The 25,691-nt window shown below is 40.2% G+C and overlaps 1 protein-coding gene and 1 pseudogene across 2 annotated transcripts; both read left to right on the top strand.

Annotated features, from left to right (window-relative positions):
- The first annotated feature begins 8,842 nt into the window (after window positions 1-8,842).
- LIPT2 (lipoyl(octanoyl) transferase 2) lies at window positions 8,843-10,849 on the top strand. Of its 2 annotated transcripts, none has more exons than XM_032489349.1 (2): window positions 8,843-9,345; window positions 9,889-10,849. In XM_032489349.1, exons 1-2 carry the CDS (start codon window positions 8,922-8,924, stop codon window positions 10,116-10,118), a joined length of 654 nt encoding a protein of 217 aa, XP_032345240.1. In that variant the 5' UTR covers window positions 8,843-8,921; the 3' UTR covers window positions 10,119-10,849. The 2 variants fall into 2 exon arrangements, with proteins under 2 accessions (XP_032345240.1, XP_014412177.2); XM_014556691.2 differs by having other exon boundaries at window positions 8,872-9,369.
- Window positions 10,850-22,388: 11,539 nt separating this feature from the next.
- Window positions 22,389-22,990, top strand: LOC102515928 (annotated as a pseudogene).
- Window positions 22,991-25,691: the final 2,701 nt, after the last annotated feature.

Below are 25,691 nucleotides of genomic sequence, written 5' to 3'. Positions count from 1 at the left end.
TATAGTCAAGACCCCTGGTAAAAGGTCCCTGTTCAAGGACACACAGCTCGTTATTCATTTAATAAACCATTCATCCCCTAATATTTACTAAAAACTTTCTTTGTGCCAGGCACTAGGATAGGTGGGATCCAGGGATCAAACTCTGCATTACCTACCACAAAGCAGCTCACATTCTCAAATAGTGACAGACACAGAACATGAACCCAGACCCCCAACTGCCCAGCCAAGGACTCCTTCCAGTTCATATCAGGACTTTTCTCAGGCTAGAGCACTAAGTTCATCTTTTACAGGAACCAAGTCATTTGAGTTACTTTCCCTACCTCATATATATTTATTTATAGACAATAAGTACCCTGGGACAGGGTCTTAAGTAATCCAACCTCTGTTTTTCCTTCAGAGCCTGGAGCTCTCTAAATGTTATGTTTATTTTTAAACAATAGCACTGCCATTAATGACTCACAATGACTTTTGTAATCTGCCCTGAAACCTACCATTGTATATGTCTATCCGTGCTATTTTGTCTCCCTCTTTATTTCTTGGCCCTGAGCCTCATTCTGGTTGTTGTTCCCTGTCCCCACCCCCATTCCCACTTCCTTCTTCTCCACCTTTGTGGGCTATTCCCCAACTACATAAGGATTAGTTAATATTTAATGTTTAAGTGTCTATACTCTCTTTGCCTCACAAATTGCATATGGAATCTGGCCACACACCCTTTGAGGAGCTACCTTCTCGTCTAGGAGGGGGGCCAGAGCTGAGAGAGATCCCACTCACCCTGGGTTCCCTCTCTTGGTTACTGGCCTCATCACCCTCAGAGGTCTTGTATCCATTGGGTACCAAAGGCCCAGCACCTGGAGCTGACAAGTTTTTTAAGACAATCATTTAAGACCACTTCCTCCCATTTTTTCCAAAATAGAATCCAAAATACAAAAAGAAAGCTATAAAATCTCAATCAATAAATATTTAGACAAATGTCTACCAGTATAAATTAATATCAACTTCATTATCTATTCAACTTAATTGTGACAGTTAAGGGGCACATATGTCCCTCCTCCCTTATTAATAGATCAGCTGAGTTTTAACTAGGCACAATATCACCCAGCAAAAGACTACACTTTCCAACCCCTCCTGAAGCTAGATGTGGTCATGTGACTAACTTCTGGACATGAGATGTGAATACAAGTGATCCCTGCTACTTCTGGTTGTGTAGTGGATGGGGGCTCTTCTTCATCCTTCCCCTAACTCCCTGGCCAGAGCTATTCCATCAGACAACTCCAGTGGGCACATTTGCATTGCAGTCTATAAGAATGATGCTACCTGCCATTGTGCAACGCAGCGGCCCTGCCCCTGGCTGCAATGCGGAATGTAAGGCAAGAGCTGGAGTTGGTATTCATGAACATTTGATCACATTTAAAATAATTTCTAAGTTTGATTTTTCTCACTTTGCAAACATTCCATGTATGGACTGTGATTGCCAAGAAGTCAAAAACTGTCATAATTTAAGTAGACAGAGCCAAATGATTTCAAAGTAAAAATTTTTAAATATTTCAGATATTTTTAGCAAAGAAATAATCTCTGACATGGGATACAGGAACATTTTTAATATAGGATAGGACCTGCAAAATATATGTATCTAGGACCAATGAAGTTCTTAGAAAAGCCTTGATCATTCTCAGTCCCTCCAAGCTAGAAATTTCAGAATCATCTTTGATATTTTCCTAGTAATTTATTCATTCAGTAAATAGTGAACAATTACTTTCAGACAATATATATAGTGAAGAGTATCAAGACTGTGGTCAGACATATCTAGGTTTGAGTCCTAGTTTTGTTACTTACTAGCTGTGTGACTTTGAGCAACCTCTGTAGGTCCCCACTTACCTGTAAAATGGGGGCAATAATAATGTCTATTTCTTATATGATAAAGAATTTGACTGGCCTTCGTCCTTGATTACTGGGAGGGTGAATTTAAACCCTTGGAATTTCCCAAGTAATAGAAGTATCTTTGTTATCATGAGCTCTTTGAATCATAAATCTGAGTTTCTGCTAAAGGATTGGATGACTTAGGATGGGGCTGGTCACCAGAAAGACCAACCACATGATTAGAGGGTTGGGGCTCTGAGCCAACCTGAGATCCAGGGAGAAGAGGAGGACTGGAGATGTTCAATCATGTGGCCAATGATTCAATCAATTATGCCTCTGTAATGAAATCCCAATAAAAAGTCTGGACACCAAGGCTCAGTAGAGCTTCCTGGTTGATGAATTCAAATATTTTGTGGAATAAATGCTTTCATTTATTATGGGTTAATTCTTAGGATTAAAACTGGGTCATAGGTTAGGTGTCTATTTAATTTCACAAAAAAATGCCAGACCTTTACCAAAAGTGTTTATTCCATTTTACACTATCACCGGCAATATCTGAGACTTCTGGTTGCTCCACAACCTGGCCAATACTTGATATTTTCAGTCTTTTTAATTTTAGCCATTCTGGTAACTGCATAATGGCATTGGTTTTAATTTAAATTTCCCTGATGATTAATGATGTTGAGCACAGGAAATAGGAAAAAGAAAACAGAGAAATAATAAATAGGGGGAACAAACAAAAATTTAAAAGTGTCAGGATAAAGCCTTAATATATCAATAATTACCTTAAATCAAAATGGTCTAATACCATTTGCCAATACTAAATGGCAAAAATCCTCAACAAAATACTAGCAAACCAAATACAGCAATATATAAGAATTATATACCTCCAATTAAAAAACAGATTGGCTTGGTAGAAGAAAAAAGCATAACCCAACTATATGCTGTCTATAACAAACTCACTTTAAATATAATAATAAAGGCAGATTAAAAGTAAAAGGATGACTATGGAGGACAGTATGGAGGTTCCTTAGAAAACGAAAAATATACTTACCATATGATCCAGCAATCCCACTCCTGGGCATATATCCAGAGAAAACTATAATTTGAAAAGACACATGCACCCTAATGTTCATACCAGCACTATTCACAATAGCCAAGACATGGAAATAACCTAACTGTCCATTGACAGATGAATGGAGAAAGATGTGGTATACACACACACGCACGTGCTTGCGCGCGCGCGCACACACACACACACACACAGGAATATTATTCAGCCATAAAAAGAATCAAGTAATGCCATTGGCAGCAACATGGATGGACCTAGAAATTACCATATTAAGTGAAGGAAGTCAGACAGAGGAAGACAAATACTATTTGATATCACTTATATGTGGAATCTAAATAAAAATGATACAAATTCTATTTATTTGATATCACTTACATGTGGAATCTAAATAAAAATGATACAAATTCTATTTACAAACCAAAAATAGACTCATGGACATAGAAAACAAACTATGGTTACCAAAGGGGAAAGGGTTGGGGAGGGATAAATTAAGAGTTTGGGATTAACAGATACATACTACTATATACAAAACAGATAAACAAGTTTCTACTAAATAGCACAGGGAACTATATTCGAGTTCTTGTAATTACATATAATAGAAAAGTATCTGAAAAGAGAACATATATATGTATGTATATATATAACTGAATTGATTAGCTGTACACCTGAAACTAACATTGTAAATCAACTATGCTTCAATAAAAAAAAAAAATTTAAAGAAAGAAAGTAAAAGGATGGAAAATATAAATTGTGTAAAATTAATCAAAGAAAAGAAGTGGCTACAATAATATCAGATAAAGTAAAATTCATAGCAAAAAAATTATCAGAGACAAAGAATAACATTATAAAATGATAAAAGCGTCAATTCATCAAGAATACACAGCAATCATAAGTGGATATACACCAAACAACAGAGTTGAAAAATATGTGAAACAAAAATTTAGAGAACTTAAGGGAGAGACAAGTAAGTCCACAGTTATAGTTGGAGACTACAGTGTACTTCTCTGAACAAATGGTGGAACAAAGAGACTGAAAATCAGCAAAGATACAGAAAAATTCAACAGCACCATCAACCAGTTGATTCTAATGATCATTTATAGAACACTGCACCCAACAACAAAAGAATATACATTCTTTTAAAGTGACCACAGAACATATAACAAGACAAACCACATGCTAGGCCATTAGAAAAAATTAAAAAATTGGAATCACAGTGTGTTCTCTGTCAACAATGGAATCAAACTGGAAATGATTAACAGACAGATAACAGTACTACAGCATACTTCAAAATAATCCATGAATCAACGAGGAAGTCTCAAAGAAATTTTTAAAACTACATTGAACTGAATGAAAATTAATATAGAACATTTCAAACTTTGTGGGATACTGTTAAAGTCACAATGAGAGAAACAAATTATCACTAAATTTAGCACTAAATCCATACACTAGAAAAGAGAAGAAATCTTAAATCAATTACCTAAGCTCCCATTGAGAAAACACAGGAAAGAAGAACCAAATATACTCAAAGCAAGCAGAAGGAAGGAAATAATAAAGATAAGAGCAGAAATAAATGAAACTGAAAACATAAAAACAATAGAAACAATAAAACAAAGAGCTGATTCTTTAGGAAAAGTAATAAAATTGACAGACCTCCAGCAAGACTGACAAACAAGAGAGAGAGAAGATACAGATTACTAGCATCAGGGATAACAAAAAGGACATCACTATAGACCATGTAAACATCAAAAAGATAATAAGTGAATATCACAAAAAACTCTACAGACATAAATTTGACAAGCTAGATAAAATGGAGTAATTCCTTGAAAAACACAAACTACTACAATTCACCCAATATGAAATAGATAATTTGAACAGCCCTCTATTAAGAGAATTGAATTTGTCATTTTATTTATTTATTTATATATGTATATATATATTTTTTAAATTGAAGTTTAGTCAGTTTACAATGTTATGTCAATTTCTGGTGTACAGCACAATACTTCAGTCATATAGGAACATACATATACTCATTTTCATATTCTTTTTTGAAAATTAATTTATTTTTTAATTTATTTTTTTAAATTTGTTATTTTAAAACTCCCCAAAAAGAAATCTCTAGGCCCAGATGGTTTCACAGAGGATTCTACCGTATGTTTAAAGAAGAAAGAAGACAATCTACACAATATCTTCCAGAAAATATAAGAGGACAAAGCTTCCCTATGAAGCTAATTCTACCACATTAACAGACTAAAGAAGAAAAATCACATGATCATATCAATCATTGCAAAAAACAAAAGCTTTTAACAAGATTCAACACCTTTCATGACAAAAACTTTCAGGAAAAGAGAAAAAGAGGAAAACTCCCTCAATTTGATAAAGATCATCTAAAAAAAGCTACAACTGACAGTATCCTTAACAGTGAAAGATTGAATGCTTTCCCCGTAAGACTGGAAAAAGACAAGGATATCTGCTCTTACTACTCTTGTTCAGCATAGTACTGGAAGTTATACTCAGTGCAAAAAAGGCAAAACAAGGGAATTAAATGCATGTCCGTCAGAAAGGAAGAAAACAGAACTGTCTGTATTTGCGGACAACAAGATTGTCTAAGGAATCTACAAAAAACTCCTAGGACTAATAAGTGAATTCAGCAAGGTGTCTTGCAGGATGCTATATAAACATACAAATATCAGTTTGCCTTTCTATATGTTTGCAATGAACATATGGACACAGAAATTTAAAATATAATACTATTTAGAATCACTCATAAAGAAATACTCAGGTATAAATCTAACAAAACACATACAGATTTGTATGCTGAAAACTACAAAATGCTGATGAAAGAATTCAGAGAAGACCTAAATAAATGGTAAGATGTACCATGTTTTGGACTAGAAGACCCCATGCAGCAAACATGTCAATTTTTCCCAAATTGATACACAAGTTTAATGCAATGTTTATCAAAGTCCGATCAAGATTTTTTTAAAGATACAGACAAAATTATTCTAAAATTTATATGAAAAGGCCAATAACAAAAACATTTTGGAATAACTAAAACAATTTTGGAAAGAAGAAAAGTAAGGTGGGAGGAATCAGACTACCCCACTTTTAAGTTACAACAATCAAAAACATGGTATTGGTGGAGGGAAAGACACACAGATCAATGGAAGGGTAACTTGAAATCAGCCCATGCAAGTATGCTTAACTGGTTTTTGACAAAGATGCAAAAGCAATTAAATACAGGAAACATAGCCTTTTAAACAAATGGTGCTGGAGCAATGGAACTTTCATAGGCACAAACAAATACCCCCCCCCCCAAAAAACCTATGATCAAGCCTTCAAAACACAGGAAAAAACAATAGAGAGTCTTCAGGACTTAGGACTAGGCAAAGACTTTTCAGATCAAAAGCATGATCCATAAAAGGAAAAGTGGATAAATTTCACTTTATCACAATTACAGATTTTGTTCTGCAAAAGACCCTATTAAGAGGATGAAAGTACAAGCCATAAAGTGGGAGAAACTATTTACAAACCAGATATCTAACAGAAGACTATTATTTAGAATATATAAAGAACTCTCAAAACTCAATAGTAAAAAACACAACTAATTAGAAAATGGGGAAAAGATATGAACTGACATTTCATTGAAGAGGATATACAGATGGAAAATAAACACATGAAAAGATGTTCAACACCATCAGCCAGTAGGCAAATACAGATTAAAATCACAATGAAATACCACTATATACCTATCAGAATGCCTAAAATAAAAAATAGTGTTAATGCCAAATGCTGGCAAGGATTCAGAGAAACATCATTCGTGTATATATATTGCTGGTGGGAATATAAAATGGTACAGCTACTGTGGAGAGCAGTTTGGCAGTTTCTTGAAAAACTAAACATGCAGCTACTATATGATCCAGCAATTACACTCTTGGGCACTAATTCCAGAGAAATGAAAATGTATGCTCACATGAAAAACCTGTACATGAATGTTTGCAGCAGTTTTAGTCAGAATATTTGAAAACTGGAGAAAACCTAGTTATTCTTCAATAAGTGAATGGTTAAACAAATTGTGGTACATCTCTATCATGGAATACTACTCATCAATAAAAAGAAATGAATTATTGATATAAGCAACAATCTGGATGAGTCTCTAGAAAGTTATGCGGAGTGAAAAAAAAGCTAATTCTCAAAGTTTATATACTGTATGATTCCATTTATATAACACAGATTAGTGTTTGCCAGGAGTTAAGTAGTGGTGTAGATATAAAAGAGCAACATGAGGCATCCTTGTGGTGATGGAAATGTTCTGTATCTTGGCTATATCAATGTCAATGTCCTGTGACACTGGCAAGATATTAGCTTTGGAGGAAACTGGGTAAAGGGTACACAGGATCTCTCTGTATTATTCCTTATAATTGCATATGAGTCTACCATCTTCTCAAAAAAAATTAATTAAAATATTATCTGTGTGGTTTCTCTCTCATCTAAATCCTGATTGATGCAATGCCCATCATCAGATTGGGGGATTTCTCTTCTCTTCCTAGTTTGATAAGAGTTTTGGTTAGAGTAAGTGTTGATTCTTGTCAACTGCTTTTTCTGCATTTATTGAAAATAATCATATGGTTTTTCTCCTTTTTGGTGAATTACATTTTTTGATTTTAGAATGTTAAGCCAATCTTGTATTCCTGGGATTAAACACTACTTCATCACGGTGTATTAACCCCTTTATACATTGCTGGATAAATTTGCTAATATTTGCTTAGGATTTTTATGTCTAAATTTATGAAATGTCTTTCAGATACCTTCAGGAGCGATCAATATTATTAGCTTCTAAAATTAAAAAAGACCTGAGCAAAAGCTGTAAAGTATTAAAATTTGCTAAGGCTGAATGGTGGGTAAACAGTAATTTGTTACATTATTCTCTGTATTTTTCTGCTTTCTTCTTTTCATTCTCCTTTCTTTTCATTTGAACAATCCTTGGCTGCAGCTTAGAAGACAGATTCAGAGGATAGACTGAAGACATAAAAACTGGATTCTGTATGTTATTAAGAACACAAGGAGGGGGGTAAGAATACAAGAGGGGATATCCTTGTGTAACCTCCTTACCTAGCAATAGGCCTAACACATAGCTGGTATTCAGTAAAAGTTTATTGAATGAATTTGTATTTGTTTAAATCACACTCCAATACAACATAATGAATGTTATGGTCCAGATCCAACCTCGGGATCTAGCTTGTCATTCCCCCCAGCTTCGGGGGTGGGGGGAGGTTGCTCATGGCTCATAATTTCTGTCTGGGAATTGCCCTTCACCAAAGGAAGCAGCCTTGCCAAAAGTTATAGCACCTCTCCAGATAAAGCCTCTATCACTGGTCAAAACAAGGATATAAATTTCTGACCCCCTTCTTTAATTTGGAACAACTCTGAAAGGTCATCCCAGGCTCAAAGCATTCTTTGGGATTGGCTGAGGCCTCTGCTGAGAGTTTCACAACTCAGCCTCTCCTTCTGCCTAATCCTGTTTCCATCACTCCCTCCCAGGCTTGGTCTCCAAAGTCTTCCCCATCCCCACTCCAGTAAACCTCCTGCACGTTAATCTCTCTTTCCTCAGGGAACTCCACCCTATTTTATTTTTCTTTTCATAGCAGTTATCAGCGTGTGAGATAACCTTATATATTTAATGCTTTAATACTTCCTTATTGTCTGCTCTAAGAATGTTAAGCTTCCCAGAACAGATCTTTTTTTTTTTCCCTAACAATGTGCACTACTGAATCAGGTGCCTAGGGCAGGGCCTGCAGAACACAAGCAGACCCTAAATACTGGTTGTGGGAATGAATGAATGACACACACCTTCTGGTTTTCGTACAGTCTCTCAACAATCTGTAACAGGCACTTAGGGGCGGTGGCTCCGGACAAGCCCCTGAGTCCCCGCCCCTCTCGGCACGCCCCCAAGCCCAGGCAGGGGTGGGGCCTCGCAGACTTCGCAGCCGGCGCGATGCCGCAACCCGCCGTACGGCTGGTGAGGTTGAGGCTGGTGGCGTACGGTGAGCTGCTAACGCTGCAGGAGCGCTGGCTGCAGCGGCTACAGGCCGGGCCAGGGACCGAGGCGGGCGCGCTCCTGCTCTGCGAACCTGCGGGGCCCGTGTATACGGCAGGGCTGCGCGGCGGCCTGACGTCCGAGGAGACGGCGCGGCTTCGGGCCTTGGGCGCCGAGGTGCGCGCCACTGGCCGCGGCGGCCTAGCCACCTTCCACGGCCCGGGCCAGCTGCTCTGCCACCCGGTCCTCGACCTGCGACCTCTTGGCCTGCGCCTGCGCACCCACGTGGCGGCGCTGGAGGCGTGCGCCGTACGCCTGTGCGAGCTCCAGGGCTTACCCGGCGCCCGCGCGCGGCCTCCACCTTACACCGGCGTCTGGCTGGGTGAGCGCAAGATCTGCGCGATCGGTGAGCGACTCGGCGCGGGGAGGGGGCGGGGCTTTCCGAGGCCCGACCAATGGACGTGAGGGCAGCTCTCCGGCTGGGAGGCGATGTATCTGGCGCGGGCTTTGAATCAGAACTACCCGTCGCCTTTAAAAGTTTTTAAACCTCTTACTGATTCAGAGCCCTCAGAGGTCATCTCTTTCAACACTCATTTTTACGAATGGAGAGATACTAGAAGTGAATTGCCAGGTTACTTCACAATGTCAGGACAGTAAGGGTGAAAAAAATTTTTTTAAAAATTTAAAGCAACAGAATCTCTGTTAAAGGACATATTCTGTAATTTTCATACTAAGTGCTGCTACTGTGGAGCCATACACCCCTCCTCTCATTTTGTCCCCCTCCCCTGATCCGTGCACAACTCCTGGGTGTTCTAGAAACAAATTTGGAAAATCAGTGATCTAGTCCATTTTCCTCATCACAGAGGGATCATGGAGACTGGTGAGGGAAAATAACGATCCTAAAACCCATTGGTTTGCCTTGCAGGAGTCCGTTGTGGAAGGCACATCACGTCCCACGGCCTGGCGCTGAACTGTTCTACCGACCTCACGTGGTTTGAGCACATTGTGCCCTGTGGGCTAGTTGGGACAGGCGTCACTTCCCTGAGTAAGGAGCTCCAGAGGCATGTCACTGTGGATGAAGTAGTACCACCTTTCCTTGAGGCCTTTAAGGAGACCTACAAGTGCACATTGATCACAGAGAACAGCCTCAACTGAAGAGTGCTTATGTTATCAAAGCGTGGAGGTCCTGCCTTGGAAAGCACTACACCTGACTTGGAGTCACTGAAATCTAGATTCTGGACCTGGCCCTGTCATTCACTCACCATGAGACTATGGGCAAATCATGAGCTCTGAGCCACTGTTTCATATGTATCCTGGTTTATTTATATCTTCCCCGCCTATGCCAGATATAGATGTGAAAACATTATGAAAAGTAACACATGCTATATAAATATAAAGCATTAGCACTAGTGCTAATGACACCATTTTCTCAGCTTAGAAAAACTCAGATATTGTAGGGTGTCATTTCTCAAATATTTATTACCTCCTCAATACTGTTGAGGAGGTAATAATTGAGTAAGTGTGGGCTCCAGTTCCTTTGATTTTTGTAGGCATCATATCTCTGGATTATCAGGTGAAGGTGATGTGAAGTGGTGCTTTCTGCAATAAAGGGAAAGGGAAAGGCTTCTTTAAAGAATAAAATGGAATTCTGTCTTCCTGGGTTTGATTCCTCAAATCTGATATTTATTTTTAGTTAGGTAACCTGAGCTCAGCCAGAGGCCGGGGGAAAGAGAAGAATAATTTCTCACACTGTACAAATGCCAGAGATAGAAGTAAGTTTTCATATATGAAATCTCTTAAGTTTATGAGATTGTGTATTATCTATTGCTGTGTAACAAATCACCCCCAAATTTAATGACTTAAAAGAATAAACATTTATTATCTCATACACTGTGGGTCAGGAGTTTGGGATAAGCTTAGCTAGGTGATTCTGGGTCAAGGTCTCTCACAAGGTGCAGTCAAGATGTCAGCTGGACAACCTAAGTGTCCATCAGCAGATGAATGGATAAAGATGTGGTATATGTATACAATGGAATACTACTCAACCATAAAAAGAATGAAATTTTGCCATTTGCAGCAACATGGATGGACTTGGAGGGCATTATGCTAGGTGAAATAAGTCAGAGAAAGATAAATACTGTATGATATCACTTATATGTGGAATCTAAAAAAATACAACAAACTAGTGAATATAACAACAACAAAAAAAAGATTCACAGAACAAATCATTATTTACCAGTGGGGAGAGGGAAGGGGGGAGGCAATATAGAGGTAGCAGTTTAAGAAGTACAAAGTATTATGTATAAAGTAAGCAACAAGGATATATTATACAGCACTGAGAATATAGCCAATATTTTATAATAACTATAAATTAGTATAACCTTTAAAAATTGTGAATCACTATATTGTATACTTGGAATATATAATATTATACACCAACTATACTTCAGTTTTTAAAAATGATTAGAGCAAGCTCTAAAAAAAAAAATTCTTCTATCTAAGAAGTTGATACTTCTGAATAAAAGGAAAGAATCCTCTCTCCAATGCATTACACATCAGAATTCATTCCACCAAGCACAAACTCAGTCACTTCTCTCCCTGTTCACTGCCACTACTCTAGTCTAAATTATCAGTCATCTCTTTTCTGGATGTATGCAACGGACTCCCTAATTTCCCTCTTGTACCCTAAAATCTATTATCCACACAGTAATCTTTTAAAATCTTTTAAAACACTCCCATGTTCAATGTCCTTTCTTGGCTCTGAGGATAAAAGATAAACCCTTTACTCTGACCTACAATGCTCTGAACGATATGGCTCCTGCCTGCCTGTCAGTCTTAGCTTCTACCACTCTCCCTTTTAGCTCACTGTCCTGGGCAACATTCTGTCCCTTGACAAAGCCAAGCCCATTCTCACTTTAGGGCCTTTGCATGTGCTATTCTTCTCTAAAATGATCTTCCCTGTGCTTTTTACTTGGTGGCCTCTTCCTCTCATTCTTCAAATCTCACCTCCTTAGCGAGACCTTCCCATCTCCTTCTTCCTCCCAGGTACTCACTATCACATCATACCATTTAGTTCCTTCCCAGCACTTTTGTTGCCCTATTTTAATATAAGCTGTAAGACCCTGATTTTCTTATTCACTGCTGTATTTTCAGGGCCAGCCAGTAACACATGCTCCATAAATACTTGACTACCTGAATGTATATGTACATACCCTGAGGGGGGCCAAGTGGAGTCTGACCATTTTCCTGTTGCACTGGAAGCTGGTCACTGAAAGAAAGCAGCTCAGACTGAATGACAGCTCTCAAAGGCAGTGATGCAGAGCCAATGACTTCTGGCTGAGAGGAGAAGGGAAGAAAAAGTTTAGATTAAAGAGGAGCAACAAGGGACTTTAATTGAAGTGAGAACATATGATGACTTATAAAGGAACCCATGCTTTATGAAGTCACTAGCTTAATTATTTAACTGAGGCAACTCTACGTGGGAAACCCATATCGTGCCATGTTTTGGTCCCCATTCTGGGTTTCACCACTTCTTGGAAGATCAGAGGGGGTTTCATGAGTCATAAAGAAGTTAGAAGATTTTCTTCTTCTGTTTTTAAGAGTTAGTTCCTTATGAAAAATGTTCAACTTTACTCTTAGAAAGTAAAATTAAGATGATACAAATTTTTGCCATTAAAGCTAGGAAAATTACAAAACAATATACCTGATGCTATCAAGGTTATGGAGAAACAGAGACTGTTTTATACATGAAGTTGAGAATATAAACTGGTAACAGACTTTTGGACAGCAAACTAGTGAATAAAACAAAAGCAGACTCACAGATATAGAGAACAAACTAGTGCTTCCCAGTGGGGAGAGGGAAGGGAGAAGGACAATATAGGGGTAGGAGGGAGAAAAAAGGATTATCATTGGATTATATGAAATCATGTATATGAAACTTTTGAAAATTGTAAAGCACTATAGAATTTAAAGAATCTTTAATTCAATTTTTAAAAGCATGTCAGCTGGGGTAGCTCTTATCTGAAGGTTTAACTAAGGCTTGGAAGGTCAGCTTCCAAGATGATTCACTTACATGCTCGGTCGGTACTGGTTGTTATCAGGAGGACTTAGTTCCTCACCCTGTGGGCCACTCTGTAGGGCTGCTTGAATGTTCTCTTGACCTGGAAACTGGCTTCCCCTAGAACAAGTGATGCCAGAAAGAGACAAAGTAGAAGCCACAATGTCTTTTATGACCGAGCATTGTAAGTCATATGGTCATTTCTGCAGTCTCTTAATATGTTAGCCCTAGTTAGTATGAAAGAGACTACACAAGAGTGACAGGAGGTGAGGATCATTAGAGCCATCTTGGAGAGTGGTTACCACAGGCAGTTAGGGTGGAAACTTTGAATGAGAAGTCAGCTCTGAGGAACAGCAGCCAACAATATTCAAGATGGCAGTTGCTTCCTGAGGGACTGTGATGAGCAGAGCTCCCTGCTGCTGATGGACTTGTAGTGGAGTTAAGATACCACAATGTGGGGGTTGTTCATTACTACAGCATAACTAGCCTATTCTGACTGATCAAATATGTATATATTAATTAGGACTCTTGTATTTGCAAGTATAGAAACCCAATTCAACTAACTTAAGCAGAAAAAGAAAAACAAAAAACAGTGGGGGAGGGGGCGTTATTGGAAAAGGTACTGAGGGGTCTCATAAAATCCAAGGGTGGGGCTGCAGCTGGGCTCCAGAGCAGAACCAGAGCCTGTAGCCCTTTAGGAACCCAGATGGTCTTTTCTATCCTGTTCTCTGCCATGCTTCTAGGTGTGTTTGCTTCATTTTATCTTACTCCAGTCCAGCCTTCTCTGTTTCCCAGGCCATGTGGTAGACGATGGCTACTGCTACTGCAATCCACGAATGGATAGAGTAGAGTTGGAGTAGAGTCAAGGGAAATCCCCAGATTTCTGGCTTGAGCAACTGGGTGTATGTTACAGGTATTGCTGGGATAAAGAACACTGGATGATGACCAAGTTTGGAGAGGATAATAATGAGTTTGGTTTTAGATAAATCAAGTTTGAGACACTTGTGGGAGATGCAAGCAGAGAGGGCCAGTTGGGTGCATGGATCTGGAGCATGGACGGGATGAGTGACAGTTTAGTTCTGGGAGCCCAAAGAGAGAAGAGGAGGCAGAGGACTGAGGCACAGGCCGAGGAGGAGCAGGCCAAGGAGACTGAGAAGCAGTAGGCAGAGATGTAGTGTGGAACCCAGGATGAAGCAACATGACAATCTCATTCACTCTTCTGGCAGCACAGCAAGATAGGTAGGCTTATTTTATGGATGAAAAATGTCTTGGGAGGCTAAGCGACATATATGAAGTCATGTACCTAGTTTGGGGCAGAGTCAGTCCCTGGCTCCTAATCTGGGCTCTTTTCACTCTTCCATAGCTGCCTCTGAAGTGCGAGCAGGCTAGGCTTCCTGAAGGAGACATGCCTCCGAGAACAGGTGGGTCAGCAGCGCTGAGAAGGATGCAGGACAGAAGGCCAGAGTTGGGCTGAGGCTGGGCCTGTGGAAAAGGTCAGGTCACTGCTGCGGGTTTCTGACTCTCCTTCCTGCCTGGACAGAGCCCTCCTCCGGTTTCCCACTGGGGCCCTTCCTCAAGGAAGGAAGCTGAGCGGACGAAGGAGGATAGTTAACACCCTGGTTTTCCCGCCCCCATAAAGGCTCTTCTTGTTTATGCAGAGTCTTTTCCTCATAAATAAACAAACTGTCCAGGGTCTGCTGAATGAGTGCTGAGTGTGAGGACGTGACCAACAGCAGTGACTGGTCCAGCATCTTGTTCCTTAGCGAGGCTGGCAGGAAACCAAACAGAACCTGCTCTGGCAGCAAGGTGACCAGGTGCACCTCACTTTATGAAAAAAGACTCTGAAAACCCACACAGAAATCAGATATTTGCAATTCAAAATCTGATTTTTTTCACTAAATTGTTAATTTACTGTACATATTATCATACTGTGGTGTTTGCATCTCTAGAAGTGATTTTCTGAGTCAAAGGATATGTGCATTTTCAATTTAATAGATATTGTCATATTGCCTTCTGTAAAACTTATACCAATTTACATTTCCGTCAGCAACATATGAAGGTGATGCCTGATTTTTAAATGTTTCAGCATCTTAGTCTTTTTTTCATTTTTAAAGCATACAGTCTTTTAAAATCTTTTAAGCATACAACAGTGAACCCCTCGTACCCATGTGCAGCTAAGACAATCATCAACTCATGGCCAATCTTAGTTTATCTAAAGCAGGACCTACTTCCTGCCTCCTCCCTGGATTGTTATGAAGCAAATCACAGATACCACATTATTTCATATGCAAATATTTCAGTATGCATTCCCAATAATAATAAGTAATAATTAATTAAAAAACATAACCACAACATATTATCACACATAAAAAATACTGCTTCCATATCAACAAATATTGTTAGTATTCAGATTTCTCACCTTTCTTCTTCCCTTCTTCTCCCGCTCCTTCCCCCTCTCCTTCCCTTTCTCCCTTCCTTCCTTCCTTTAGTTGGTTTGTTCAAAGCTGGATTCAAACAAGGTCTACACATTGAATTTGGTTCACATGTCTCATAAATGTTTCTTAAGTTTCTTTTCACCAACAGATTCCCCCCTCTATCTTTTTTTTTTTTTTAATCGTTTTCTCTTGTATTTCCTGAAAATTGAAAAGCAGATCCTGACATCTGGTCTGATTCAGGTGTGATTTTTTTTTTAGCAAGTCTGCTTTGTAGGTAGTGGTGTGTTCTTATAACAAGAGGCAGGGGTAATATCTGATTTTATCCCTGTTTTTTTTTGTGATGATCATGTGCTAGATCCGTTATTTCATTAGGAGTTTGCAAGATGTGATACTCCAATTCTATCATTCCTTCTTCACTGACCAGCTGGAATACGTCTGTAGAACTGTCAGCTGAGTCCAAAAGAACTCAACACAACCGATAGCATTAGTATCATTATTACCATTTTATTAGTTTTTTAGTTTTGTTCATGTTCAGTAAAATTTGTATTGAATAAACACAATATAGAAGATTTGCCTTTACAGTTGCATTAGAGTTCATATTGAGTTTAAATCTGAACATGTTTAGATTATCAGCACTGAGTACCTCAATGATTTTTTTTCTTCAAAGGGGTCCACTCATTATTCAAATTCAAGAGACACTGGTATAAGGCCATAATGTTACACTTTTTTCAATTTACCTGAATTATGAGATTTTCAAAGCCAGAGACTGTTTCTTTGTTTTGTTTATCTGTTTGTGTTTGTATCCCAGAATCTAGTATGTAAAAGGAAGCAATGGTTTAATGACTGTGCTATTATGAGGAATTCCCTGTAGCCTCCACATTGGTCCTTTTGTCGACAGACATCACGATCCAGACTGTGAAGTGGTCATCTCAGCCCTGCTCACACACCTCCAGATACGGAGCATTCTTCATAATTCTGATTGTTAGAAAGATATTCCTCATCCTAAGCTGAAACCTGCTCCAACAGTGTCATAATTCTGCCCTCCTGTATATCCTCTTCCAAGAGGCCTTCCCTGGCCACACCCGGCCACATCCTGCATCACCCTCGGGTGGCAGTGGCCACTATGATGTAGTTACTTGTTCCCATGTCTGACCCTGTCCAGACTGTGAGCTCTCCAGGCAGGGACTGTAGCTGCATCATCTGTGGCCCCCTCAGGCCCAGCCCAGGGCCTCACCTCGAGATGCCCAGAAACAGCCTGTTGAATTGGCAAATGAATTCTGTCCCAGGAATTCTACCTTCTTCAAGTTAAACTTTCCTGATTCTTCTTCTGTTCTTCATAGAACATGGCTTCCAGACTCAGCCCCACTGCCCTCATCTCAATAGGCTCCTCAACAAGCTCCAATTGGCTAACATGCCCTTAAACTGTGTTTCTTGGAATTAAAGATAGCATTCCTGGTGTAGTCTGGTCACTGTGAGGTGTGTCAGCCTGTGCTGGGCCGTGGGGACACAAAGATGGATCAGACTTGGTCCTTGTCTTCAAGGAGCCCACAGCTTTGTGGAGGAGACACACCAGTAAAAAAATGTTCACAGTAACTTACTACAAGTATTGTGAGAGAAGTTTGCAGAGAAGCTGTGGGAACACAGGAGTGACAAACTTTAAAAGGGAAGAAGGGCAGAAATGATTCAAGGGACATTAAATTGGAATTCTAGGTTGGAAGTAAGAGAAACTCTAGCTCAAAGTAGCTCAAATGAAAAGACAGTTATCTTCAATCTTGTAACTAAAACCCCTGGCTGTAGATAGACTTCAGGCAAGATAGAGCCAGAAGGAGGTCGCCTCTAAGGGTGATTTAGCTGGCCCCAGGAGGAAGGGTGTTCCAGACAGGTAAAATGGTACAGGCAAAGGTCTGGAGGTAAGAAAGAGCAGATGCGTATTTGAGGAACTGCAGATTGTCCTCCTCCCGCTTTCTAGAGTGAACAGCCTGGGCTCACAGAGACCTCCCACGTTCCTTAGTTCTCCTACTCCTCCCCACCACCCCTAGCCCAGAGCAGGCTGCAGAGGAAGGGGGAGGGCCCCACCCGGGGAGGGCCCCACCCATCTGACAGTTGCCACTGGCTCCACTTAATCCTCCCACTTGCCCCTCTGTATGCTCACCACCCCTCTCCACTCACCATGGACCTCCCTGCTCTCAAGCATCCATTTGGGTTGAGGCAAAAAGGCAGTGGTAGAAGACATAGGGTGGGAGGGGAGGGTGTAGAGGGAAAAGAGGGGACTGATTTCCTGTGCTCTCTCCCAGCTCGGTCAGCATGGGTTGGTCGCAGTCCTGGGTGCTCTCTCTGGATTCCAATAATCACATCCTCCCCTTGCCCTCCCAGCCTAGTGGTGCTCTCCCTCCTCACCGCTGCTAACCAGACATACCACACCATTCCTTGTTGGTTTCCTAAACCATCGTTCATGCTCTCTTCAAATTACCTAGGTTCAGGGTGCCATCTGTTTCCTGCCTGAAGCATGGCCCTAATCTGCAGTCAGAGGCTGGACTGGGGGTGTGCTATGCCCCAAGAGATGCTGGGCACCTGCGAGGAGTTGTTATTCAGCTCAGCTCAATTTTACTGCATTTACCCTCTCCAGCCCAACCCATGTGGGCCCAGGGCTGTTTTAATCCCTTTATACACATTACTTAATCATTATAGCAAATAACAAACCCACAAGGTGGTGTTGCTGACTGTGTTTTGAGAAAAGGAAACTAGTCAAATGAAGTTCACATAGTTCGTTTCAACTCAAGTCTGGACTCCAAAGGCTGTGCATTAAACAGCATCCCTATGGCGCCCACTCTGCCCTCCTCACAGGAAAGTGAAAGGACCAAGCGAGACAGCTACTGTGAAGGCGCCCTTGAGACCCTGAAGAGCCAACACACCTGGTTGGCCTGAGAACTGTGGTGTGTCCTGTCCCTCCTCAGGAGGCCAGGCTGAGTCTTTGACAGAATATTCAAGAAGGTTAGGGCTGACAGGGGCTCCAGAGATCAGATAGCCTCACCCCTTCCTGTGCTGAGGGAGAAAGTCCCAGAGAGGACAAGTGGTACCCCAAGTTCCCACATTTGCTGGAGGAGCCAGGATCAGAATCCAAAATGTCTTCAGACACCCCATAAACACATTAGGGAGAATGATGTAGCACTTCCCTTAGAGAGGAGTTTGGAGGAGAGAGAAGGGTGGGGATCAGGATGAAGGGAGCTGATTTCTGGACTATAGGATTTCAGATTTGGGGGATGCAAGGAATCTCAGGGCCCATGTAGAAGGCTTTTCTGAGAGCCACTCTGATGAGGAAGCTCTGCTTGCTCACCTCCAGTGATACGGAGCCCATTATCTCCAGAGGCAGCCTGTCCCATGCTCCCAGTGAGCAGAGATCTGGATCCTGTGATTCCCCCATCCCCAAGCCCACCTGGTCCCAGGTCTACTCTCTAGGACTCCACAGAGGTGCCTGCTCCCTCTCACAACACACTGACTCCCCTCTTCTCACTTCTGCTCAGCTGTGAGTCTCTGGGGTGCCTTCCTCCCTCCTCTCTGTCCACTCAAATCATATCTGCTTCCTAAGGCCCACTGTAGAGGACATGTGTTGTTTCAGTCAGTACAGCTTCTGATAGTAGCAACCAGATTTTCCTCAGGGACTCAAACTCCACTCCCCACCAACTTTATGTGGGTGTCTTTATATGTTTGTTTTGATTGAGGTATAATTGACATGTAACATTAGATTAGATTCAGGGATATAACATAATGATTTGATATTTATTTACATTGAGGAATGATGGCCACAATAAGTCTAGTTAACATCTGTCACCTTACATGGTTACAAAAATTTTTTTTCTTGTAATGAGAATTTTTAAGATTTATTCTTTTAGCAAGTTTCAAATAAGTAATATAGTATTATTAACTGTGGTCACCATGCTGTACATTATAATCCCATGACTTACTTATTTTATAACTGGAATATAATTTCTCCCACACAAGTGTAGTGGTTTGAATAGTGAGGATGCCCCTACCAGCTTCTGTGATTGGTGCAGGGATTGACACTGGGCCTATTTAAGGACAATAAGAGTTTGACCCAGGACTCCTGTCAGGAGGATTGTGGGGAAGAGAAGCTCATTCTACTGGTTTTATTGACAAAATACAGTGGAACTGCAGGCAGCCATCTTGTTACCACAAAGCGGGGCCCTGCCTGAGCATGGAGCAACAGTGAGAAAAGCAGAATCCAAAGATGCAAAGAGGCAGCTTCCTGAAGATTCTGGACCCAGCCATACCTGAAGCTAGATACCTCTGGATTTTATAATTACATGAGCCGATAAATTCCCTTTTCTACCTAAGTCAGTTTGAGCTAGGTTTTTTGTCTTTTGCAACTAAGATTCCTAATTGATGCACCCACTTCCCCTGCAAACCCCACTCCTCCCTGATTCCACATTCTTCTGTATTCCTATAGCCCTTATTGTTTAAACCATAAGATTCAAAAGTCCATATTTATACAATCATGAGCACACATGCCATCATTAATAGTTATTCTTTATGGAACACTTGCTATGTGTCAGGAACCAGGTGAAGCACTTTAAATATTTTACTGTAGCCCACACAACCATAAGATGTAATTATTTTTAATCCCCATTCTACAGATAAGGAAACAAAGACTCAGAGAGGTTGAACTCTCATGGCTGATAAGTGGTAGGGCTAGGATTCAAACCCAGCTCTGTTGGACACCAGAAGCTGTGTTCTCGACCACTGTTCCACCTTCCCAGGACACAGCATGTGTGCAGGTGAGGTGGAGAGAAGAGGCCTCTGAGGTCTTCAGTCTCCTGACACCACACCTTGCTCCCCCACTTCTAGTGCTCTTTTCATAGCTCTGTGCTGCCTACGGAGGCAAGAGAATGATTAAGCTCAGAACGGGAAGACAAACGTTCTGTAGGTTAAACTGATAGGCCAAGAGGAGACAAGATCACGGAAACACATGGGCTCCTGATGAGTAATGGAATAAAATAACTTGATATGATCATTAAACTTCCTTTGTGATTCATGCTGTATTTTCCTTGGTAACCCAGGCTTCTAAGACTGTTGGCAGACATTATCCATGCTTATCCTACGTCCCAACTCTTCTCCCCCACCTACTAGACAGACATTGAGTTACATCCTGGGTATTTTGGTCTGTGTTCTTGGAGTGCTTACAGTGTAATGGGAAAGGCAGACCTACAAATGAGAACACAGATAAAGACTGGGTTGAGTTCCATGAAGAAAGCAAACAGGGAAGTGGATGGATGATGGTTCCATTTACCAAGAGATAGAAGACTGAGGGGAGCCAGGGAAGGAAGTCAAGAGTTCCAGCCCCAACCTGTTATCCAAGCAGAGATGTCAAGTAGGTAGCTAAAAGTAGGAGTCTAGTGCTCAGAGAAGAGGTCTGGCCTAGACGGTTGAAAAAGCATCGTGTTATCCTTCCAGGCTTTCTCTGGTTCTATCTCTTTTTGGAAGCTTTCCCTGATAGCATAATTCCTAGTGATCTTTCTTTCATGACATTCATTCATTCATTCATTCATTCATTCATTCATTTATTCAACAAATCCTCAGTAAGGTCTACTCTGTGCAGGTTTAGTGTTGGCTTATTGCCCTTAAGGAGATTATGTTCTAGGTGTGGAGTCAACAAATAAAGTAGACAGTTATAACACAGAGTAAGTGCTGTGTTCAAGGGAAGTACAGGGGCTGGAAGAGAATGGGCTTCTGTATCAGCCAGGTCCGGCAGGAAGCAGATGGCCATCTCACGTCAGTAATGTAAGGAGGCTCTATTCAAAGAGGTGGGCAGGGAGTAGGGAAACCACAAGAGGTTATGAGGTACCCTGGATCTTGGAACATTTGGGCACCATTACCTCCCCAGGCCTGAAAAAGAGAGGGGAGGGGGTGGTTACAGGAATCCAGAGCAGAGGAGAGCTCTGAGATCGGGCTGACAGACAGGAGCTGTGAGCTTCAGCTGTGATGCAGGAAGAACAATATTCATATTTTATCAGATCAGATGATGTTTGATGTTATTCAAAAGCAAGGCAGGGAAGGGGTTTAGGGAGGACAGGCGGAGGAAGGGATTAGGAAGGGATTTGTAAATAGGATGGTGAGGGAAGACTTCACCAAGAAGGTGGCACTTAAGACTTGAAGGTGTGTCTCTAGGTGAGTCTTCCCCTGACCCCTTCATTCAGCCCACCCTACTCTCTCACCCTCCCTATCACAAGGTCAGGACCTTGTCCCCAACTTCTGTGGATTAGATAGTTCCCCAAAGGTCCTTCTCAGACAATGGTCTCCCCAGGACAGGAATTCTGTTTCATCCTTCCTTTTCTCATCTAATAATATTATAAACTGCCATTTATCATGCATGTGCATCATCCTCTCAGCATGTTATACACACTGGATCATCTAAGCCTCACAGCAAGACTGTAAGGCACAGATGGCGAAAATGAGGCAGCTCAGCCTACTTTCCTATGGCTCCTCAGCCAGCTGCGGTCCCTAACAAGGTTCCTGTCACCTTACTTGAGAAGGGGAAGTAGAAGACAGACCTTAAGTTTTTGAAGGACTGAAGAAGGGAACAAAGATTAGGCACGTATTTGATGTCATCATTGGGCATAAGGACCAAAGGGTAGAAGTCATTGGGAGGCAGTATTTGTCAAATGGTAAGAACATCTTAACAATCAGAGCCTCAGCTGCCTTGAAGCAATGAGTTCCTTGTCACTAGAGGTGTGCAAGAAAAACTGATCAATCTCCTGTCAAGAGTGAAACATAGACCAGTCCCCAACCGGTGGCTTGGCACTGCCAGAGGGTCTTGTGTGTCTGCCATGTGAAGGGTGTGCCTTCCCAGCCAAGGGCAAGGAAGGCAGCCACGCAGTTCTCATGGCCACTGCCCTCCTTTTCTCTGCATTGTCTTGAATGCCATCTGCCCAGGAGGTGCCCAGCAAGCAGTGTGCACTGAGTGCCAATGAGGACCAGGAAGTAGTACGGAAAGCATCACTTTATTTATGAAGGAGATGAAGAGTTCCCAGGAGTTAAGTCCAGTTTCATTTCAATTTAGGACAAGTGAAAAGTGGTGATCCCAAAGCCTTCTTCATAGAGATTTCCTGGACAGAAACATATACCCCAAAACCTCCAATCATATCTATGAATGCCTTTAAAAATAACACCACATCACCATCTGTAAAGTAGAGCATATTAGCCAAGTTACAGGAAGCAGTGAAAGTTAATCTCAAGACTCTCGTACCCTACACGTTGTTTGAATATGCCAAGGACAAGAAAGAGCAGTTCACGGAGAATCATCATCCCGTTAATTCTACGAAATCCATAAGCAATATCATCTCAGTTGAAACTCCTAAAACATCCCCATCAAGTAAGAAAAAAGACAAAAAGGAACAACTTTCAAAAGCCCAGAAACGTAAGCAGGCAGATAAAATAGATCACTCAGGAGAACTTCCTTGAGGATGGAACTGGGTGGATGTGGTGAAGTTAGTGAAACTAACTCAAAAGGTGATGAATAGTGCTTAGAATTTGAGACAAGGGAAAAGCATCCTTTAAAAAGTAAATGGGGTTCAAAATCTTTTACTAATCTTTTCTGGTATTGAGGTTGGTTTTTGTAAAACAGAATTGTTTTGTGTACATTTCTCATTTAAAAAATGTTTCAAACTGAAAGGTCATGAAGAGATCTGGTTATATTAAATTATTTCCACAAACTCACCCTCGTAAAAGGTGAAAATATTACTGTTCAGTATAGCTTATGAAGCCAATTGAGCTTTATAAATGAACAAATATGAGGAATAATAATCAATGTTAATTTATATGATCTTATTCTAGTGGATGTGATTTTTTTAAAGGAGTGTGAAGCCCTTTTCAGACTCTCATCCCAATGGAGCAGAAGACTGAGTGAACAATTAGTCCACAGCATGAGCCATATTACTAGGCTTCTCATCTCAATAAAATCTTCAGCTCATCTTTCTCTTAATTACTGAAGCATAGATTGCTTCAGAGAAATTTAAATACTAGTATTTGAACTTCATACATACTATATTTTGCAGTTCCTTTTTATTTTTCAAGGGTGAACTGCTTCTTTTTAACAAATGAATATGCTTGTACTTTTCTCATGGTTTGGGTCACGGTGTTTGATTATGAGAGCTTCCAGTGGAATGTTGAACAGGAGAATATAAAACAAATTTGAACACATTACTATATATAAAATAGATAGATAACAAGGACCTACTGTATAGCGCAGGGAACTATATTCAATTCTCATAATGAGCTGTAATGAAAAATAATCTGAAAAAATATATGTGTGTATGTACACATATAACTGAATCACTTTGCTGTACACATGAACCTAATATTGTAAACTGACTACACTTCAACAAAAAATAAGAATTAAAAAAAATCTGAGGGGGGAGGTTATGGTTCAGTGGTAGAGTGCATGATTAGCATGCTCGAAGTCCTGGGTTCAATCCCCAGTATCTCCATTAGAATAAACAAACAAACAAACAAACCTAATTACCTCCCCCAAAGCAAACAAACAAACAAAAAAGCCAAATCTGCCAAATACATTAGAAAGCATTTGAATATAAGTGTTGGATCCTATTTAAAATATTCCATAAAACAAATCTCTTTGCTGCATATACCAAGATAACTGGGAGTAAAAGATACCTTAAGATTTAATTTTTGTACCTTTAGAGACAATGGTTTTAAGAAATTCCTATTTATCTTTTGATGGTTATTTTTAGTTGTTTGGTAACTCAGGTCTTCTAAATGGCTTATCACAAAACCACATTTCAAGTCTTGTTTCTTTGCAAGTATCCAAATATATTTCCTTGCGTGAGCATCTTTGTAATAGTAGGCATAGAAGTCTTTCAAATGCTGAACCGTACATGCTCAATTATTTTTTAAATCATTAATAGAGGAAACTATTAGTGTAGTTTTACCAGGAAGTTATTGCTATGTATGTGTGATTCACAGTGATTCTGTATATGCTCTCCAGCTTTAAAGACACATAGAACTACTGTTGTGATATCAATTGTTAGTTCCTCAAGTTACAACTGTGCATCTTGAGTCTGAGCTTTTAAAGAATAGTTCACTTTTAAAGAAGTTTCCTTAGCAAGAGAGCAGTTGAGTTGTATCCATGGTTTTTACTAGGTTTACATTGGCTTCAGTTAAATCATTTGAACTATGAAGTAAGCATAATTACGATGAAGAAGTTCAATCTCATTTTCAAAAGCTGAATCACATTTTATTTCTCGAATTAATATAATAGAAACATTAAAATTCAGGACCATTGGAATATACCAATTTCAGTTTGAGGATTGTGTGTGTAGTTTTCTTTTTTTTTTATTTGCTTTTTTTTTTTTTAAGGAAATTGAAATTGCTACATTAGTTAGTAAAAGAAAATGCTTTGTTTTGCTCTAAAGAGTCTGAAATTGTTCAGGCTCATCATGGTTCATAGATTACAAAGAATAATGCCAGTTAAATGCCAATGAACTATTTTTACTTTTTATATGAAATGTACAAATTTTGGGGGATGATGGTGGCAGTGGTGCCTCTTACTACCTGATATGAACACTTGAACACTCTCATCAATATTGTCATCATCTGTTTAACACTCCCAGTGTATTTTCTCTAAGTCTGTTTACTTAAAATTGTGTGAAATGACATGATTAATATGCAATAAATCTGTAAAATCTGTATTACATACACACACACAGAAATATAGAATTCTTTTATTAGGACAAGAAACAATCTCTATCTTCAAAGAACTCACAATCTAGTAGATGAGGTGGACAGTTACTTTTGATAACTGTAATAAATAGTCCTATAGATTATATGCAAGGCCTTGGCAGGATGTGGGAAGGAATGCTAACTGAGCCAGAGCTGTTTCCTCAAGGCTGGTCTCAAGAATCACTTGCATCACAATCTTTCAGGAAGCTTTAAAAAAAAAAAAAAAAAGCTAATTTCTGGGCTCTATTCCAGATCTCCTGAATTAGAACCTCTGGCATGGAACCCAAAAGTCTACTTCACTTAAAAGAAGCCAAGGTGATTCTTAGGTTGACTGAAATTTGAAACTGCATGCCCAGGGTCAGGATGACTTCCCTGAGAGGTGATATTCAGACTGAGAAAAAGGAGTAGCTGGGTCAAAATGTGTAAGTACCGAAGTCACACAGAAGTAACGTGTTTTGATGAAGATCAGCAATTTTTACAACATCC

This window comes from Camelus ferus, chromosome 10 (assembly GCF_009834535.1).
Source record: "Camelus ferus isolate YT-003-E chromosome 10, BCGSAC_Cfer_1.0, whole genome shotgun sequence".
NCBI classification, from domain to species: domain Eukaryota; kingdom Metazoa; phylum Chordata; class Mammalia; order Artiodactyla; family Camelidae; genus Camelus; species Camelus ferus.
This window is presented reverse-complemented; position numbering and strand designations above follow the sequence as displayed.

Coding starts and splice junctions, on each gene's coding strand:
- LIPT2 (XM_014556691.2), top strand. CDS start 8,922: ATGCCGCAACCCGCCGTACGGCTGGTGAGGTTGAGGCTGGTGGCGTAC. Junction 9,370..9,888: donor GCGCAAGATCTGCGCGATCG/GTGAGCGACTCG, acceptor TTTGCCTTGCAG/GAGTCCGTTGTGGAAGGCAC.